The sequence below is a fragment of the Nipponia nippon genome, unplaced genomic scaffold (genome assembly GCF_047370975.1).
Source record: "Nipponia nippon isolate SJK-2023a ecotype South Korea unplaced genomic scaffold, ASM4737097v1 scaffold_18, whole genome shotgun sequence".
NCBI classification, from domain to species: domain Eukaryota; kingdom Metazoa; phylum Chordata; class Aves; order Pelecaniformes; family Threskiornithidae; genus Nipponia; species Nipponia nippon.
The window spans coordinates 9,014,604-9,035,039 of record NW_028262334.1 but is presented as its reverse complement, the minus strand read 5'-3'; the positions used below and the strand labels follow the sequence as shown (position 1 = coordinate 9,035,039).

Sequence of the window (20,436 nt, the reverse complement as noted above, 5' to 3'; positions counted from 1 at the left end):
GCTTCCAGGCTAGAATGTGTGATAAAAATTCTTTTCCCAAATATAAAACTTTTGAGCTAATTTGATAAAAATGAACAAACAACAAAAGCCGACAACACTTGCAGAAATAAAATCAGTTAAAACCTAAAGCCTGTGACCAGAGGGACCTAAAAATGAATCTGTGACAAAAGTAGTTCGATTTTTGTTTTCTTTACTGAAGTGTTTGCAGTGAGTACTTATATAGGTTTGTAATCCATTGATATTTTGGGCTGCATACAACCAGATTTGCATAATAGACATATGCTATGTCAGCATTTCAGATATAGCCTGCAATGGCTTTTATTACATTGCCCCTGTCATTTTCTAATGTGCTTTGAGAAAGCTCTAATCCATTTTCTTGTATTTTGTAAATTTTTGGTAAATACATTGTGCAAAACTTAAAAATACAAAAACCCCTTTGTCACCATTGAGGAATGTTTAAAAATAGCATTACCACAAAACAAAGAGTAAGCGATTCATTTGTTGATGTAATGAGTGTGTAATATCTGTTCTGAAGAGCAGAGACATAAGAAGGGTTTATTTCTTGCACCTGATCTTGTCTTCACGTCAAGAATAATCCCATTGAAGACAGTGGATTTACATGCTTATAAAACTGTGTAAAGGCACTTGAAAGGTGTCTGTGACTTGCCCTCATTATTAAATCTCCTGTTAAAAGAGATCTGACTTTATGAGGGACTTTGAACTTTCAACTGAGACAAATAGTTAGGTTTGGGTTCATAACTATTAATGAACTTGTGCAGAACTTTGCCTGTGTCTTATCCGGCTGTTGCTTTTCTTTGGGGACCTGCTTGGTAAAAAAGTATCTTTCGTGATGTCCATTGTTTAAAGTCAATTTGTTCAGCTAAGTACAAACACAGGAACGTGGGGCAGAGAATTCTGCAGCAGTATTGCATCTTCAAAACGTTCTAGGTTATAACAACTTCATTGTAATTGACTCCTCATGCTAAGGATGATACAAAATTAGTGCTTCTGCTGCTAGCAGATAAATAGCTTGTCTTTTGTTTTTTTATACCCTCTCTTTGAACCCTATAAACACTCACGTACCTCTCCATCCATAGATACAGAGACCACTTGGTCCTAAGAAGAGCCTTATAAAGACAGTCTAGCGTGTTGTAAAGCTGCAGAACTAGCCTGATGTAGTTTTACATGACGATGGTTCAGACTTATCTCTAAGACAATGTATTTCCTTTCACTGTTTGGATATTGTTCCCTGTCTCTCCCTTTCTTTACAAGGATTTTGACCATCACTGTCCATGGGTCAACAATTGCATAGGACGGAGGAACTACCGCTATTTTTTTCTCTTCTTGCTGTCCTTAAGTACGCACATGGTTGGAGTATTCACCTTTGGGCTCATCTTCGTACTAAACCATATGGAAAAGCTGGGAGCAGCTCATACTACCATTACGTATCCTTCTTTTTTCTCTTTCAAGACTCAAGGTGGCCTTGAGGAAAATGTGAAAGAATGAATCTGAAGATTTGTCATCCTGGAACTGGTGGAGATCTACTCCTTTCCTGATCCCCCATTGCTCTTCCCCTGCTTAGTGCAGGTTTTCCTCCGTACCCATCTTACCTGTGTAACCATTGATTACCCCCAAAACTAGAGCTGACCTTTTGTCTGTCTCAGTCTTGGCCATGACAACCCAGCAGAAGGATATGCTGCCTCCCTGAATTTTACTTCCAATTGGGTGTGACTCTAAAGTGCTGGATACTATTTACTGTATTCCAAACTCTGTTGCTGTATTTTAAAGCAGAGTTTGCCCTGGAAGCAGTCCCCCTGCATGCTAGTGTAATACACAAACTGCTGGCTCTGAGGGGTGCTACCCCTGTTGCTAGATTAGCGCAGAATGATCTTTACAAGGTGGTTAGAGCCAGAATCAATGAATTCACATTATTTTTTAACCATCTCAAGGATAAGGACCCAGGCTAGGAGCAGATGGACTTCACTTTGAGATAAAATTTAGTCAGACCTAATTAAAGGTGAGGGACGCCCTCCCTATTTCCCAGATTTTTTTTTCTCCTTTTCCTCTCCCTCTCCTTCATAGCCTCTTTTTCCCTTCACTCATCCCAGTTTCTTTAACTCCTGGTTACAGAATGGCTGTCATGTGTGTGGCTGGGTTATTCTTTATTCCAGTCATTGGTCTCACTGGCTTCCATATTGTTCTAGTGGCCCGAGGGCGCACAACGAATGAACAGGTAAGAAGCAATCCTTTCTCTGTGTTTGTGGCTAAGATGTTGAGTTGGGAAGGAAAGTCAGCAAGTCAGCGTGGGTAAAGCAAAAAATGATCCAAATCTGAGCAGTAAGAGCTACTGCTCCAGCTACTGCTCCAGCTGCTGGGGCTTTTGTGAAGATCTAGGAAGATTGCCTAGTTTTTTATTTTCAGATTTTTTTCTTGAATGCACTACAAGCAAAGATTTCCCCTTTCTAACCACAAAGGATCATCCCAGGCTTATTTAAAAATCTACTTATGGCCTTGAAATAGGTTTTATGTGGTGAGTACCATCAACCCCAGAAGTTCAAACTCTGTAAGTCAGACTGAACAAACCATGGGACTGAATGAGAGAAAGAAAGGAAAAGATTAAATCATGCTTTTGCCCTATCTCCTGATATTTTGAACTCCGCCAGCTAACCCACACTGCACATAATGAGGTCTGAGCTAGCTCTTTGTCTCGCTTTCTTTGTCTCTCTCTTGTTCTCATGCGTATGTGCACACGCACACAGAGAGGCTACTGGACCTAACTTGTTTTGCTTCTCCAAACCAAGTGCCAACACGACATCTTGTGCCAAAAAGCCTGTAAAACTTTACTTCCTCTGTAGTTACTCAAATGTGTATAATCCACAGCCCCTATGTGGGCGATCCAGACCTATATGCATGTGCCTATCAATAGCATGATATGGGTGACAGACATCTAGCCATGGGCTCGATAGCATGCCCCTGCCATTCGTAAGGGGCAGCTCAGTTAGAAAGCTTGACACTGGGTGACACAGCGTACCAGTCAGCTGCACACAGCATTTTCAGCTTTCTTCCCAAGGCAAATTAATTGCGTGCATTGCAGTGCTTTACCCTTTCACAGCTCCAGCTCCAAAGCGCCCCTCACACATCTGGTTTTTTTCGACATCACACTTCTTTTTCACTTTTTTTCCAATGCGTTTTACTGCTCTTCCATCTATGGGCGCTCTCTAGCTCATGCTGAGCAGTGTGCTCTTCTGGCTGTCCTGCAGGCTGGCGGCTGCTGTGCAGTCTGTAAGAGCTGAAGACAACTGTCGGAGGCCAGGCCTTTGTAAACTGGGAGGAGATTGTCTCCTATCCCACGAGAGACAATAAAAACTTTTATCCAGAACAGTGTGGGAGGTTTACGTAAGCAAAGGATCTGAAGTCATCCTGAATTGGTGCCTAACATGGCCTTTGAGCAAAGTAGGCTTACCATAGCTGTAGATCTTTAAATGCTTTTCTCTGTCCTGCTTGGAATCAGCTACTCATCAATTTAAAATTGATTTTGGCCAAGTATTAGGTTTGATAGCGCTAACAGTAGTAGCATGAAACCCAGGGCATTTTGGTCTCATAGCCCAAATCATGGTCTGCCTTAGGCTTGTCTTTGTGCAGCGATGAAAACTGTCCATGAAAATTTTAGGCTGAAGAGAAAGCAAAAAAATAATTTTAAAAAAAAAGCAAAATTTAACTTCTGTTTGTGGCTACACTAACATTTAGGAAGGTTGAGAATTTTGTATTTAACTTGATTGAAATAACTATTGGAAAATGCATCCTAGCTTGGTTTGGTTTCCTGAGCTACCAAACCACTTGAGATTAATTCATCTTCCCATGCCATTTTCTGAAAATTAAATAGAATCTGGTCTTAATTTCTGTTTAGTCATATGTACTGCCTGACTGTAACTGGAGGATGGATGTTCCCAGCCGTCAGGTCCCTTTCGAAGGAAGCATATCTAAGTAATTAGAGCATCAGACCAGGAGTGATGGATATGAGATCTGCTCTGGGCTTTGCCACTGTTTTCAAACATTCACTTTTCTCCTGCCGTCTCAGTATTGATTCTCTTTTCTCACACTGTTAGTTATCCCCTGTCAGCTTTCCAGTTACAATATGCTCAACTACGCTTGTCCTCTTTTCCCAGTACATTTTATAGGCCAGTGGTACCGACATTTTTGGTGTTGTACTGTAAATTTTTGGTATTTGTTCATTCTGGAGTCTGTAGGTTTTGAGCATTCATAGTAGGCAGACTGTGATTTGGGAATGCATAGTGGCTGAGTTTAGATGTTTGTGAGCTTTCTGAATGCCTCTGAAAGTCTTTTATGGAATCAAAATAACCCATAACCCAACATCTGCTCATATCCTGGTATTTTTAGTTTCTGAATAGAGTAAATAAATATCCTTCCTTCTGAGACTGCTTTCTATCAGTGGATTTCAAACTACTTTAGAAAGCAAATTGATATAATTAGTAATGTAATCTGTGAGTTAGAGAAATTTTATTTTCATATTGTGTTGGAGAAAATGGGCACAGAGATAGGAAGTGCTTTGCCAGCATCTGGCACAAGTCAGCTTAAGCCCAGGATTGAATGCAGATGTGCCAAATGTCCCAGGCCCACGTTTTAGTCATCAGGTTACTCTTCAACACTCAGAACTCCCAACATTTCTCTTGGCCTTTTAAAGAGTTTTATGTTATATCAAAGAGGCCAGCATAATATATTGCAAAATCATTTAATCATCATTATTTTATGTGCAAGTAATTAAAGTATTTCTGGTACTCCGTAAACTTGTTGCTAGATCAGAACTATGAGTTGATTAAAATGCATTACTTGCAAACAGCAACAGTAATGCTTTTAATGGCAACCCTATTAATCTCTCTGGCTTTATTGGTATTTATCCCCATATGGTTACTTTCAAGTATCTGCCTGTAGAGTACAAACCCTTTGTAATGCTTATGAAGCTTTGAATGGATCCCACCAGTCTAATGAGGCTTGGCTTTTATTAAACTAGCTCATTTCCAAGCAAACATTGTAATTGCCAGGGAGTTCCTGGCACCCTCCCGCATAAGGCAGTGGTTTGTACTGATTGCTGCTAAGGATGGGATGCTGATAGAGAGGAAACACTGCTCTCATCCCACATTACGAACGTTGAATTGACATTCCTGTTTGTTTGGAGGGGACTTGCCAAGGCAGAGGAGTGGAAGTGACAGGGGAATGAAAAGGACCAAAACAGGATGTCTGGCTGACAGCCGGCACGAATCTAATGCAGGCGCAGCACGGGGAGGTGAACCTGGCCACTCTGAAACGCAGTCACACGGAGCTCCCTGCCCTGTTGGGAGGGGATCCTTCGCTGGTGTGCCTCCTAGCTAGAAGCGGCTGATGGAGGTGGTGTTAGAGCCAGAGAGAGGAAGTGCAGCACTCAAAGGAAAACGATGTGTTTGGGAAGGACAGTAGGGTCAGGGCAAGGCATACTTGTTCTTGGCTTTCTGAGGGTGGGATGATGGCTTTTATATAACCAGGGGTTATACAAACCAGAGGTCAACCAGAGGTTTGAGCACTGTCCTGAATACGTTTCCAGGTGACAGGTAAATTCCGTGGGGGAGTGAATCCTTTTACCCGAGGATGCTGCAGAAATGTGGAACACGTGCTCTGCAGCCCCTTGGCTCCCAGGTAGGAGAAATGCTTTCAACTGGGAACGAGGGAGGTAGAGTGGTTGTTGGGACAGAGGAAGAAAATGTGCTTGGTTGGGCTCACAAGTGAAAGACTGCTGATGAAATAACAGGGAAGTAAAGCAAAACACTCCTGAAGGCAGAGCTCTGCGATAGCTGCTTCACTGTTGCATGTCTGTAACCTGTCCAAGCAATTGCTTTCTTCGTGTAATTCATAACCCTCATCCCAGAAATGTTTATTTGGAATGAGCATGTCAAATTATATCAAGAGCTGATACCCTTGTCTTCACCAACTTGTTTATCCAGTGGATTTCAGTAACAAGGTAAGTTTCTGCATGTTACCATATTCCCAACACGACTCTTTGCACCGTACAGTCAATGTCCAGGTATTCTAGTCTGCTGGAGAAAAGGAAGGAATCTAAAATCAGCCTTTCTCCTTGAGACTTAAATCTAATTTAAGGCTGCTGTGGTTTTCAATCTCACTGGCACTTTCATTATCATAAAACAGATTTTCAATGAGGTCTACATCATGGAACTTGGGATTTTATTTATGGCTTTCTATTTTGGGGGAAATGGATTTATCGTTTCACATTTTGAAACCAGGATTTTAATGCAATAGATCAGATGGAGTATAAATATCCTAGGTGGTGAGCTGTCCAGCCTGCAAACATGTTAATAATTGTACTACAAGAAGACTTATTTGAGCCTTTTCAGGGTATTGAGCAATTCCAGACCCTGACACTATTAGCTGCCTTTTTTTTCCCTTTGCTATGCAACAAATAAGTCCTAAAAGACCATTACGTGTGTTAAAGTGAAGACACTGGAATAGCTGCTTCTCAAACTTACCAAAACGTGAAAATCAGGTCAAGATACTTTAAGAGAGCCAGATATTAGAAGCTGGGAGACACTCCTGTTAAGAGAGGGGTGTGAGTACTATCATCATGGCTATTCTCAGACTTTGAGCCAGCAGAATGTTTGTCTTTTGTGAAGACCTGTTCCAATTGTCCTGTATATTGAAAGTCACCAAGCCATCGTTCTCAGAATGTCCTATTCACTAGATAAAACAGAGGAAGCTTGTGTGTGTATTGATATTTATGGATTGTACAGCCACTGCCCAATTGTACTTACAGAATTCTAGTCCACTGGAAAGAAATTAGATAGCTGAAGTCAGCCATTTCCCTTTAGATTTGTTGCTTCCTATAGACCTGTCTGTTTCTTTTACCTCCGTTTATTTGAACACTCTGGACATGCTACAGAAACAAGTCACCATGTGCTAAGCTAGAACTGACAGCACATCATCTTCTCCTTGCTAACTCTCCATGTGCTGGGTCTTATTCCCCCAGTCACCGTCTTCCGCTGCAGGGAAGCTGTTTCATGCTAACTAGGTAAGATCTAGTAAATCGCTTCCATTGGTGGCAGGCCTCTCTTTCTCTCTTCATGGGAACTATGCTTTTGTCATCAGTGCTTCAAAAATTGCTTGGGTTGTTTAATGCATCCTCTCCTTTTGCCCACTAAAAAAAAATTGATCTTTTTATTGCTTTGTAATTATTACATCCATTGAAATAAATGGAGTTTGCTTACCTAGATCCTGACACATTCTTAAATCATACCCTGGAAGCAGGAAGATTTTCATGTCTCTATGCCTTGTTCTTAGGTTATTGTTTATTTTAATGATGACTGTTGAACAATTAATCAGGTACATAGTTGAGCCCAAGAAAAAGCAAGCTGTGAGTGTGAAGCCTCCTTTCCTCAGACCTGATTTATCTGAGCGACAGATCACAGTGAAGATCAGCGACAACGGGATCCAAGCCAACCTCAACCGGAGCAAGGTAGGGCAGCCTTCAAGTGCTGCTTTTGAAGAGCATGGATTGAGCATTATCAAGCCTGGGAATGAGTTTGTCATTAAAAATCACTTTGAGATGATGCATTTTTTGGAGTAAATGATAGAGGTTGAGTCCTTGTCACATATTTCATCCTCTGAAAGTAACCCAGGTTCAGTAACAGCAGCTCTTGATCCAGTAACAGGCCTTTTTGCAGCTCTATAATAGAATGTCTCTCGGCATCTTTTGGAAGAGGTGGCTGTACTTTGCAATAGTTACTTTCTGTCCCAAGAGTTGCCACCTCTTGGTGTTCAAATTAATTTTAACAAACCTAACACTGGGCGGGAGCCCTTGTACCACCAGGTCAGCTGTTGTACTTCAAAAGAAGGTTTTGAGTTCCCAGACCGCAGGAAGGCTTGTGGTCCAGTGAAAGGAATATTGGCTCAGAAGCCAAGTTCTCTCCTGTTCTTTTTCTCAGTTTCTCCTGGCATGAAATAGAAGGATTTGTTTAATCATATAAAAAGCAGTGGATTCAAAAGAAGCCACCTTGCAAGATTTTTGTGGATAGTTACTTGTTATGCTCTTTGGATAGTTACTTGCTGAGAGCTGCTTGGAAAGTTGCTGAAAAATGCTAGAAAGTCCATTGTCTTCTTCCACATATTAACTAGCATGATGATAATGTTATTTAGCATGCCAAGGAGACTAGGGTAGTGCATTTAAAATTCTACTGGCTTGTTAGGACAATGCTAATTTTACATGACAGTCCTTGTCGGCAGTGGATGCTAAATCATGTTTGTCATTATAGGTATAGGTAGTTCTTGTTCTGTGGTACATCCAGCACTCTGACACCTGCTGTTATTTAACCAGGTTGTGGGTAATGATTGATCCTTTGGTCATTTTCAGTCTAAAATTAGCCTGGAAGGTCTGGAGGATAAAAGTATGGATGTGCAACCACCTCTCCCACCCAAAGGAGATCCAAGCAAGTACTCTGAGCTAAAAGGGCAGCTGGGGACCAGTGAAGGTATAGTTGCATGATCAGTGTTTTATTTTTATTAATAAGAAAATATTTCAGCCTCTTTAGAAGGCTTCTGGTATTCTTTCAAAACAGTAATGGGACCTGGGTGAAGGGTTCTTTTCTGTTTATAGGAGTTCTGAGCCAGGGGAATAAACAGCAGGAAAGGGAGAGAAAAGTCAGCTTGAAGTGGTCCATTCAAGCCTGGGTTGGGTGTTTCATGTCAGTTTCACAGAGTTTTTAAACACTTTTAAACCCCTTCTTAAATTTTTGATCAATTTTAAAATGAAAAATGTCATTTTGAACTAAGGGATCAGAAGTATTAGCATGAAATGCTTAGGCATTACAAACTGAATTCCTTCATTTATGAAAATGTGAAATTAAGGCTTTGATACTATTAAAACCCCTCTTTTTTTTCAGACAAAACTAGTAGCTGAATTCAACCCAGATATCTAGTATTCAAAATTATGGCAAAATTACTATTCACCAAAATACGTCATGCCACTTTTAATATATTATACCTTGTTTCTTCTTCTCTTTTGATTGCTGATCCGGCAGCAATGTACTGTTATTTCCACAGGGGCCCCATTGACTTTGGTGGAATTCTGCACAAAAGTACTGCAAGTTTTATTCTTTCCAGAACAGATCTGTTTGCAGAGGACCATGGGTAGCAAGGAATTAGGGGTGATAGCTTTCTGTCCACACATTTTAATAGGAAGTCCTTTTTTAATTTTTTTCTTTTACAGAAGGTGGCCTTTCACCCAAACTTATTAGCCCTCCTACACCTGCCATGTACAAGTATCGACCGGCTTTCAGCAACAATCCCAAAGTCCACTACCATGCTACGGCTGAGCAGGTGAGCAAGCCTGGGAGAATCTGCTCCCAGCTAACACCGGGCAACGTGGAGCTGAGGAGAAATGCACCGCAGGGCTGTAGTGAATGTCAGAGTGTAAAAGTAAATAACACCACTTGGCATTGTTGTGCGATAGTGTATATTTTCACTATGCTCTTTATGAAAACATGTCTGCTTTCGCAGCTTTCCTCTGTTTAGCTTGACACGTCTGTCCTGCTGACAGGCGTGCACTGCTGCTTTCCCAGGGTCTCGGCCTGATCCCGAGATGCTGAGAAGTGTCACCTCCTGTTGGCTTCTCCTGCCAGAGGTGCCAACTCACATTCACTTCAGAGGGAGCTGGGCATGCTTAGCGCTTTTCTGGATCAGACCCTTTAGCCAACAGACAACATGCTCAGTGATTCCTTAAGTTGTCAGCTTGCAAAACAGAAAGAACTTCTAAAGCATCCCAAGAGATATTTTAGTTAAAATTAATGGAAGATGGCTCACGTTTGACCTTCCTTAGCACTTTCTCAGCACATTTGGGTTATATGGAAAAAAAACACTTCCTAGCACTTGGCACCATTTCCTCCTATCAAGAAAACTGAGGTCCAAACAATTAGAGAGACTTGCTCTGGAATTTTGACTGTTTTCTCTTTTGCTTAGGAGTTTCAAAACAGTTTACACTGTTCCCTTTGGAAGCAGAGTGCAAAACTAAGCCCACTGCTAAAAGGCTTGTTTTTCTCACTTATTTCTCATGGATTCGTTGCAAATATTCCTTGGTCCCCCAGGACCCAAGAACAGCAGTTTGAAAACCAGCGATCTAACTTGTGTATTTGCAATACGTGTCCCAAGTCTTCACAGACCAGTGGAGATACCCTTAAAACACCACACACAATGCAGTTTTCTTACAATTAATTTTGTCAGGTCCTCCAGTGTCACCCCTGCAATAAGATGGGGGTGATATAAGTAAGGAAAGGAAAATACGGTAGGGGTATATAATTGACTGCAGCAACGCTGGAATGAGACAGAATGTTCCTTAAATGATGAACAAAACTGTTCTAGTATCCTTCTCGTTTTGAAAAGAAAGATGGTGATAGATAGTGGAATTCCAGCTACCACCAAGTTCACGTTATAGTCTTACTGCAATAATTGTAAATCTTATTCTTTGGATTTGTCCACTTAATGAAGAAAAGATTGGCTTATGAAAGGGAACGTAAGAACAACAGTGTGTTCGCTGTATCCAAAAAGTCTAATACCCTATCATCTTCACTTTATTACATGAAAAATGGCTTGACATCCAATTCAAAATATTCCATTTACAGGCATCAGCTAGCAATTTTGAGCTGCGTAAGTAACAGTATTTTGGGTCATGATGCCAAAAGTCAGAGAGCCATGGAAGGCAAGCTTGTTTTATTCATTCAGTACACAGCCATAGATGCAATATAGATACAGGATAGGTTGTGATGCGGCCAGGAGACTGGGCAGTGCTATGAAATGATAACAGGGTACAGCATCTTCACTCTGAGGGTTGCTGTTTCAATCCTAACCTAAAAAGATGTTGTTACTATAGGCTGACTGGTGTGCATCCAATCAGCTTTGTGGACTTGTTCAATTTTATGGTAGTCACAATTTTCTAGTAGCCAAGTGGGAATGTTATAAAAATGAGTTCACTTGGCAAGCTGATAGGATAGCATGTATTTGTCTGCCAAGCCATATCTAAGTATAAGGTACGGAGGGAAAGAGACTAGCTGGTGTGAGGAATATCTTGTTGTCTCTTCTGTATCAGTTCTTCAGCCTGTCAGTCTAATTCTGCTTTTAAGCAGCGAAAGCTGTTAGGAAAGAGGGATTGGAGCACAAGGATAAGTAGCACAAATATAAGCTACATCATTGCTCTCTCCTCCTCCTTTACAGGCTGTCACTTGGTCTCCTTTTTCCAGAGAAGGCCAAATTTAGCACCATGCTCTAGAAGATAGTGAGCTGTTTTGCATATTTCCCGATCTTCTAGCTCAAAGTAAAAAGTTGAAGAAAAACGCAGAATAAACCAGATTTTTTCCAGTTAGGCTTTTTTGGATAATTTTCCTTTAAAAGAAATTAGATAAAGAACAAACTGCATTGACTGCATTTCTGGTTAAATATGTGACTGATAATAATTCTTTGTTTGCAGAGCCAATGTGGCCAATTTATTGTGCATTATGGCAAACTCTTCCTTAAAAATGACAGCAAAACTTATTTGCTAAGCACAGAGTGGCATTTTAAGTGAACAGAACTGTAAGCAATCTTTCCTACAGTAAAACAAAGTGAAGTCCTATCTGTTTTCAGTACACATAAATAAATTATGGCCTGTTTCCTTCTCTGATGTGGCCACTCTCTCCTACACAGGCAATTAAAAAGAGAAAATTGCTTCATTTTGTTGTCTAAATGGTGGGAAGGAGCCTCTCTGCTTTAATTAAGCTTAGGTGCTTAATTTTGAAGACCTATGACCAGAAGTTCAGAATTACTGAATATTCATAGCTCTGAGTAAAGTGGATAAGAGTGTGCTGGTCCCCAGTGTGTTGAAATGAAGCCCAAAGTGTTTCTGACTCAGCACGCAAAACCAGACATCCCTCAACTCAAGAGCTATTTGTAGAAAGCTTGAAGTGAAGTGCTTTTTCCAAGGGCAGTATTATCAGATTACAATTTGATTTACCTTGACTGAGACTTGAGTCTCAGTTTAGAAGGTCTCTCGTTCTGTGTTTTCAGTGTCCGTGTATTGACATATCTATTACTGTCAATATTATTTAGCACTTATTATGAATAACTCCTCCTTGCTTCAAAGGTGCTTATCCATGTGCTGAACAGGAGTTAGGAGATTCCTTATAATGAATCTGTGTCATAGCTGGGCTGAGAGAAGAGTCTGAGGAGACCTCCAGCTCTTTTCTTCCTGTGCACTCACCATGGAGAGCAAACCTGTACTTACATATCATTGGCTTCTGTTTCTCATATTCACCTCTGTTTTAGATCACCATGCAGGAGGGACACAGTCAAGGGGCTCTGATAGAAGAGGATGGCAGGAGCCTTGATTACCAGTCCGAACCCAGCTTGGACATCCCCAGCTACCGGAAGAGCTCCCTCCACAAGACCTATCAGTCTTCCCCACTCCAGATAGATTCCTTTGCCATCAATTCACGATCCCTGAGCCTGAAATCTGCTGGCAGGAGAGGGACAGACAAAGTGCCCCTTCATCCAATAAAGTCTGAAGGGGCGGCTTCCACCCCTTACAAAAGCATCTTTTCTCCCAATTCCCTGTCCAACAGAAATGGGAGTCTCTCATATGACAGTTTGCTAAACCCCATGTCGCCCTCGGGGAGGAAGTGCATCGCCCATTCTGCGGTCAGCTCCATTGGGTACCACTCCCCATATTTATCAGCCAAAATGTGCCATCTGCGGGGGAGCGAGCTGCAACGCCAGCCACCGCAGAGCTTCAGCCCAGTGCTGGGGGGTCCAGCTCCACATCAGCGAGACCCCTCCCCAGTCCGCTATGATAACCTTTCCAAAACCATTATGGCGTCCATCCAGGAGAGGAAAGAGATGGAAGAGAGGGAGAAGCTCCTCCACTCGCACCCTGATTCAGTGTTTGCAGACTCGGGTGTCTACGACACCCCTAGCTCTTACAGCCTTCAGCAAGTCAGCACGCTCTCTGAAGACCCACGCAGCATGGCAATGAGATATGGATCTAGAGACAATCTGATGGCTGCTACCAGTTTTAGCACAAGGAACCCTATACTGCAGTCCTCAGTGTCTTCACTCTCAAGTGCAATGACAAGAGCACCAAGGACTTCCACAACCTCTCTGCAAGCTGATTTAGCCAATAATAATGTCCAGTCCCATCAAGCACTACAGGGCAGGGTGAGCAATGGCTCCTACAAATCCCCAGGCCACCAGGTCCCGTCGTCCCCCACAGGGATGCCTAGGTCACCCTCTTATGGAGGCCCGAAGGCTGTCTCGTTTGTAAACACTGTGGAAATTACAGAGGTGCAATCAGTGGGAGCACAAAGGTATGTACTGCTTTAGGTGCTGCTTAGCAATGTGAATCTGTTTGCAGGCAAGTGCAGGGCGCTTCGCTGGAGGCACGACCCAGATTACGTTTGCTGTAGGCCAGCGAGGGTGGGAGGTTTGTGGGTGCTCTTCAATTCTGCGACACCCTCATAGCAACCTCATCATGACAAAATGTTTGCACATGAACTGCAGGTGGTCAATTAACTTGTAAAAGTCATAGTGGTTTAGTGTCTTAGCTGAATTGGATAATTATTTGCAAGATACGATGCAGATTATCCCGCTTGTTATGCACAAAAGGGTGGAGCTGTTTTAGTTGCAGCCTGAAGGGAGGCTGGACCCAGCCATTGCTTGGACAGAGAGGCAAAGCTGGGATCACAGCACGTGCAAGCATACCCTGCACCAAGGGAAACAGGGGCTGAGACCAGTCCTGGAAATAGTGCTTGGCATAGCGAGCTGTGTATTTAGCTATTGAGTGTCCCATAGTACGCACCTGGTGATAAAAGCACAGACCATCTTGGCATTACCTTAGGGCCTCGCTGCCTTCTTCCTTCCCGTGAGAAAGCGTGGGGAGAGAGAGGATTTGCTGTGCTGAGAGCCTGAGTAAGTGGTATCCGAGACAGATCCTCAGCTGCAGCTTCTGCATGCACTTATCTTTCTTTCTCTTCTTTCTGAAGGCTAGGGCTTGGAAAGTTTGAAAGAGCTACATGGTCCCACCGAGGATGCAGTATTTCAGCCAAGTTGGGGCCTGGAGGGCTCGTCAGAAACATCTAGGTTTTCTTTGTGTCTGGCACTCACTGCACTATGCTGTCCTCTGGTTAAGGTCCCAGGTTTCTCACTCCAGTATTATCCAACATTTTGGGGAAAGTTACTGAAATATGGGAGAACCATTTTTGTAGGTCTCCTGAAGTTTAGTGCCAGCAAGTATTGCCTCAATATTTTCAAGTGAATTGTAGTTATTAAGATTTGTCTACTGGTGGAAGATCTAACTTTCAGGAGGCAGACAGCCATTTTTTCCTCTTCATATGTATTAAAGAACCGAGTCTCTTTCAGTGAAAGAAGACCTGTGGACTTTCTTTGGCCTCTGTGCCCTCTGTTTGAGACCTGAATGTGTCAGCTACTGCTGTAGGAAAGATGTTAATATGAAAAGCTGTTTGCCTTTTCTCAGTTTCTGGTTCCTGGTTATGCTGTCAGCCTGTCGGTCCCACTGCATTCACATTGTGCTTGTTTAAAATGTAAGGCCTGTAAATTCACTTCAGTTCAGCTCTTTGAAGTAATGAAAAATATAGTGTCTGGCAAAAGTGGTCTAGCTATTAAAATAGCTACAGATCCCATCAGATGTTAAAGGAAGTTGCAGACATATGATACCATTGCAGAGGATCTTTTTATTGAAGTTCCTAAAGCCAAGTCAAGTGCCTAAATTAATGAATTAATAGCTTCATAAACTCAAAGTTTTTTACCCAGTGAAGTAAACCTCCCACAGGCACTCTGTGCTTTGTAAACCTAGTGCGTTTTCTCTGTCAGTAACACTACAAATGTCTTTCCCTTCTCCCCTTTCCCCTAACACCCCCCAGCTCCTTTCTGCCTTCTTTCAGGAGGCAGACTGTGTTCTTCAGGAGAATTTCAGCACTGAATTAGGGCTTTTATAATGCTTAGGGGATGCAAATGCAGAAATTGGTCCCTGCATATTTTGGCTGTTTGGGGATACAGCAGCATTTTATGAAACCACACAATATTTTCTTTTATATTTCTGTATGTGTGTTTTGCTGGCTCAGATACCCACAACTCCATTCTCTAGTGCAAGCGCAGCTTAAATGCGTAGCAGAAGCCAGGCTGGTGTGAGCTGATGGAGCTGCTGCTCCAGCTCCAGGGTACAGCTGCCAGACCAGGTTGCCACATAAAAGATGCTTTTAGTTTTGGAGCTATTCCGAGCCTATCAAGAGCTGTGTAAAAGTCCGGGGTAGTTTGTTTTCTTTTGCAGACACACGTAAAGAAAGAAATTGCCTTTTGAATACAGTTAATCCATCAAACCCCCTGGCCTCCAGAAAAAGTCAGGGTGGTCTGAAATAGCTCAGGCTGCCTCGGTTTGCAGGCAGACAGAAAGTGTTCCCTTCTGGAAGGTATTTCAGCCCCCGGTCACTGCTGCTGGCGGGAGCCAGTTTTGAACTTCAGACGGAGGCAAACCCAAGCAGATATCCACTGTGCAGGAGTAAGATGTGAGAACACAGCAGCCCCCGGCTGTGCTGGCACTTCCAGAACATACCCAAGTTCTTTGGTAGGCTTTTATCTAATTACTTGGTGAGTCTTGGGGACGAGACACATTAAGCTTTAGTGTGTAGTGGCCTAAATTTAGAAGATCTTTTGAGGAAAGCCTGTTGTCCATGCTCCCTGGCAGTAGGTCATAAGAAAGGAAATGATTTGAAGGAGTCCATCCGGAATATGGTCTTTAATTACAGGCTTCCTAGAGTGCTTCCTGACTTGATTCAGTTTGTGTCTTCTGTCATAAAGAAGTTTTACGCTTCACCTCTCTTTTGTCTTTCAGAGATGAGCGGCATAATTTTGTTTAACTGGATATTTAACTGGGAAGTGTTTTTTCTGAGTATTTTATTTCTGATTGTAAGACACAGTTTGGCTTAAGGTCAACAGTGGTGACAGTTAAACACTCCTGCGTCCTACAAATGCTCATGCAATTAGTCTGGTTCAAGAAAGCATTTAAGCAAGTCATTAAATGAACAAATATTACCAGGGTCTGATCCACTAACCTAATGGCCAAATGAATTTGCTCATTTCAGTGGCTTTTCATCAAGTATACTGGTTTCAACCAGGTTGCTCCCATGCTTGAATATTTTGCAACACTGGGACTCAGGGTAACAGGGATAATTGTTTCTCCTGAATGAAGCCATTCTGCTATCACACTTTGGTCACTAACGTTGCATCTTTTGATATTTCTTTTGATGCAGGGATGACATGCAGTTGAAGACGCCTCACAGTAAAATAAATGGACAGCCAAAAGGAATATCCAGGTTGGGTTCAACATCAAGTTCCCAGGGGACACCTGTCAGCCCTGCTAGACACTCAAACGTTAAGAAGGTGTCTGGAGTTGGTGGAACAACCTATGAAATTTCAGTGTAAAATAAAATTAATTAAAAATAAAGAGCCATCCACTCAGCCAGCCATGAAGCTAGGAGCACTGTGAAGACTCAAATAAGAACAAAGAAGGAGCAGCAGCAGCCGGCCACTCTCCTTTTCTTGTTTTGGGTTTGTTCTGTTTTCATCTTTCTCTTTTGGCCAAAAACCAGCTGCAGCCTTATTCTTGAGGGAATAAAATTGTACAGTCCATCAGACTCTTCCTGAACCGACAGGCGGGAACTGGCTACGACCTAACACCACAACCACAGAGCGGATTTCTTTCATGCAAGAGAGCGCTAAAGCCATTGTGCGTGTGTCTATCCAACAAACCTGTTGTGTACTAGTTGTGCTATGAAAAAGTACAGTCAGGCCAGGATCATTCAGTTTTTCCCATGCCCCTTCCCAGTTCTTCTGGCCAGCGATGTGTCCGGCAGGAGTCAGAGGCCCAGCTGCTGTTTTCCTACTGACATGGAAAGTGGGCTCCCTGCGCTGGGCAGTCTGCGTGTGCGAGAACTGCTCTGTGTCCCCCAGGCCTTGCAGGTCGGGTTCCTCCTCCTGGGAAGGAGCAAGGCAAGGGTGCTTGGGCCACGAATGCCGTGTCGTCTTTAAAAGCCTTCCTGCTCCCTGGTCCCAGATGGGAGCAGGAGAAAGGATAGCAACAGCTTCTCACTGTCTGCCATTCGCCTCCCTGTGTGTGAAATTGTGTGCGTGCGTGTGTGTGCGCGTGTGTGTGTGTTCGTCTCTCGTGGAAAAGGACCGCAACACCAGTAAGGATCTTCCACTCTGACCTCTTGCTCCCTCTGGTTTTTAAAGGCTTCTCTGACTCGGAAACAAAACCAAGCAGATAAAAAAGGAAATGTTTGGATGGGAACACATTTTAAACAGCCGTCAGCTGCTTTCCCTGCACCCTCCTTATTACCTGTTGGATTTAGGCAATAACATGGTTTACTGCCTTGCCCTGGTGCCATCTGTGTAATCCTGCAGCAAGGTTATCATGATCTGTTGAATTTACAGTATGTGTAACTGAGCCAAGCGTACATCTAAAGGATACAAGTTTTCTGTCTGCCTAATTACTAGCACATTCCCTCTGCTCTTCAATACTGTTAGACAAAGGATTTTCCGTTTGGGTTTTTTTCCCCTGGGGAACAACTTTTTAAAATAATATCAGTCAAATCTATTTAACATTCTGAGGTTTCCTTTTCCTGTCTCCAGAAAACTACATTTACTTAGTTGGATTTAAAGACAACTTTACTATAAAAAACAAGAAAGGGGTGCATTACTTTTGTTACAAATATGAGGACTCTGGCAAAGCTAATTTTGGGACAAATGGAATTTTTTTTTCTTTTCACCATTCCTTATCTCCTTTTCCTTCCCATTCAGTCAGAAGTCAGAAGTCAAAAGTACTGAGACCTGGACCAATGCTAATTAGCCAGATCATGTGTGCAATTAAGAATATCCTGAGCAACTGTTGCCAAAGTCACTAAAAATGATTATTTATCACTGAGCCAGTCAGCATACAAAACCTCGACTTCCCACCTGGTTCTCCTGGTTACTAGTTTTGACTAGAGAGCTAAATTCACCATTTTTCAGGATATTTGTTTCAAGGGGTTGAATCCTTTTCAGTCCTTGACTATAATGGACAGCTCTCCAGATATTTGGTAGCAATTCAGAATGTGTTGATAACATCTTACTGGTTTTCATGGATGTTGAGATTAATTATTCCAAAAGGCAAATATTGACCTCAGTTTTGCCTGGTTAAAATTTATCTTTTGATTTGATAAATCTTCACATCTGCTGCAATACATACTTATTATGTCCCTTGTACATCACATCATTTTTTGGAGAGGAAGGTTGAAGAGAACGTAAGAAAGTTAATCGTCTCTCTGCGTAATGCTCTATGTTGCCTGAAAGGAGAAACCTGGAAAGCAATGCAGCTGCCATAGGCCAAAGTTATGAGACAGTGAACTAGAAATCAGTGTGCGTTTTATTGCCTTGATGATATTTTAAATGCCTACTGTAAGGCCACTGCAGAGCAGAGAAGCAATAGTCTTTCTATGCAGATTTGCTCACTGGCATGTAAAATATTGTCTTTAGTTGGGGGCAGCATGGTACCAGAAAGATGCTGGCAAACTGGATCAAGTACAGACGGAGCAATATATATTAAAAGACTAGACGGGCTGGCTGAGGAGAAGATTTAAAGGGCTAAAAACATGTCACTGGCTAAGCTATGAAGTGGAAACTGAGTATCATAATTTTACAAATGCGGTAGTTAAGATGTAAAACCAAAGGTAAATCAAAGGGTTGTCACTGGTAAGCAATGGTCTGCATTTAGAAGGGGGCAGAAAAGATGGAGGGGCAGGGGCAGTGGAGTAGTCTTCCAAGGCAGAGTATTGGAGACTAACTATTTAGGACAGTCAAACTATATTTGGACAAGTAATTAAAGACATTTCTGTAAGAGGTGAGCCTGCAGGGGCAAGGGGCTAGACCAGATGGCCTTATAGATTTCTTCCATCTTTAACTGTTCTTAATCTGCAACTCTACCCTGATGTTAACTCCTCAGGAAGATGCAGTACTTCCTCAAGGACTGGAATTCACTCTGGTGCATAGAGTATCACAAGACTTACTTGTTTTTAAAGTATCGTGTATGCCATATGTAAGCCCTGAAAAGGAGGGGATATGTGACACACTGAATTTGGGTTAGGGAGTTAGACAAGGGCACATTTTATCATGTATCTGTGAATACGTACATGAAATTCATGCAAGCAAGGCTGAAAATTTGCACCAGTGTAATATTTGAGATTTGCATCCCAGTGATGCTCCACTTTGATCGTTCTTTCTTCTGCATTTATAAACGAAAAAGCTACTGAGGAACTTGAAGGGCCAAAGAGCCTTTGAAGTTAACTACATTAGTTCATGAGAGAATTTCTCAGTAAGACTAAACACAGTATTGTGTGTATAAAGCACTAATATCCAGGGTTATTTTGACATAGTTCACAAGGGGTAAGGGAAGAAAGAATGAATGCACTGTGTCACTACAGGTTCAGATGTAAGGTTTATGTATTTTGTGAGTAGTTTTGCCCACGGTTGAGAGACATTCAACTTGTTAATAGGTTTACAATGGTACCAAAGTCTTTTTGTTTTTTCCTTTTGAGGTTTGCATATAATTCAGTGCACATAGCCTGGAGTAAATTATTCAAATCTTCTGAAAGAATAATCTAAGCAGAACTGTTAACAGGAGATTGCATGCAGCAAATCCAGCCTCATTTCCATCCAAGGCACTGAACCTGCAGCTATTTTCTCAGAAATGTAAGTGTCTGTTTCCATAGCTCCTGTTGCGGGACTGGGGACCTATTTATTAAGTCTAATTTTGGAGCAGAATCCAGCCCATGTTAAAGCGTAGTTCTTCAAGCAGTTTACATACTAGCAGTAAGGTTCTGCCCAGATAGTCTCAGTTTTTACAGACACTGCAGGCCAAATCTTCAGCTGGTGTGAATTGGTGTGGCTCCATCGAAGCTCATTTAAGTGATGCTAATTTACAGCAGGTGGGGATCAGCCATGGAAATCCAGCACAAGTTAACACATCTTGTAAAGTAGCGTCTTTATTTTTGTCATGTTTATTTCATGTTTCAGAAGTCTTAAATCTTTTCAACATGTTTTTACTTTTAGCTGTGGATTGTATTACTTATTTAAAAAACAGCAATAGCTTTTGTTTAGCTTATGCATCAATTTTCATTGCATATTGCATTTTATTAGCCGTTCGTTCCCTGTTCATACGCTCCCATTTAGCCTCCAGGTTTTCATTGTAGTACAATCTGCCTTGAAAAGTTGGATCTCTGTATCTTTAATTGTATAATATATTGAGTATTATGAAATTAAATGTACCTTACGACATGGGTGGGAGAGCGAGGAAATATTTTTACTTGA

At 42.0% G+C, this 20,436-nt stretch overlaps 1 protein-coding gene across 9 annotated transcripts in view; it reads left to right on the top strand.

Annotated features, from left to right (window-relative positions):
• The window catches only part of ZDHHC8 (zDHHC palmitoyltransferase 8), a 117,888-nt gene extending 97,923 nt beyond the window's left edge, over positions 1–19,965 (top strand). For 8 of the 9 annotated variants that reach the window (XM_087754612.1, XM_087754615.1, XM_087754618.1 and 5 more), the window contains 9 exons: positions 1,273–1,445; positions 2,131–2,233; positions 5,597–5,688; positions 7,031–7,072; positions 7,384–7,516; positions 8,411–8,528; positions 9,266–9,375; positions 12,349–13,385; positions 16,344–19,965. In XM_087754612.1, the coding sequence (XP_087610738.1) occupies positions 1,273–1,445; positions 2,131–2,233; positions 5,597–5,688; positions 7,031–7,072; positions 7,384–7,516; positions 8,411–8,528; positions 9,266–9,375; positions 12,349–13,385; positions 16,344–16,515 (1,980 nt within the window). In that variant the 3' untranslated portion in view covers positions 16,516–19,965. The remainder of the gene's footprint in view (positions 1–1,272; positions 1,446–2,130; positions 2,234–5,596; positions 5,689–7,030; positions 7,073–7,383; positions 7,517–8,410; positions 8,529–9,265; positions 9,376–12,348; positions 13,386–16,343) is intronic. The other variant, XM_087754613.1, reaches the window with a different exon arrangement.
• Positions 19,966–20,436: the final 471 nt, after the last annotated feature.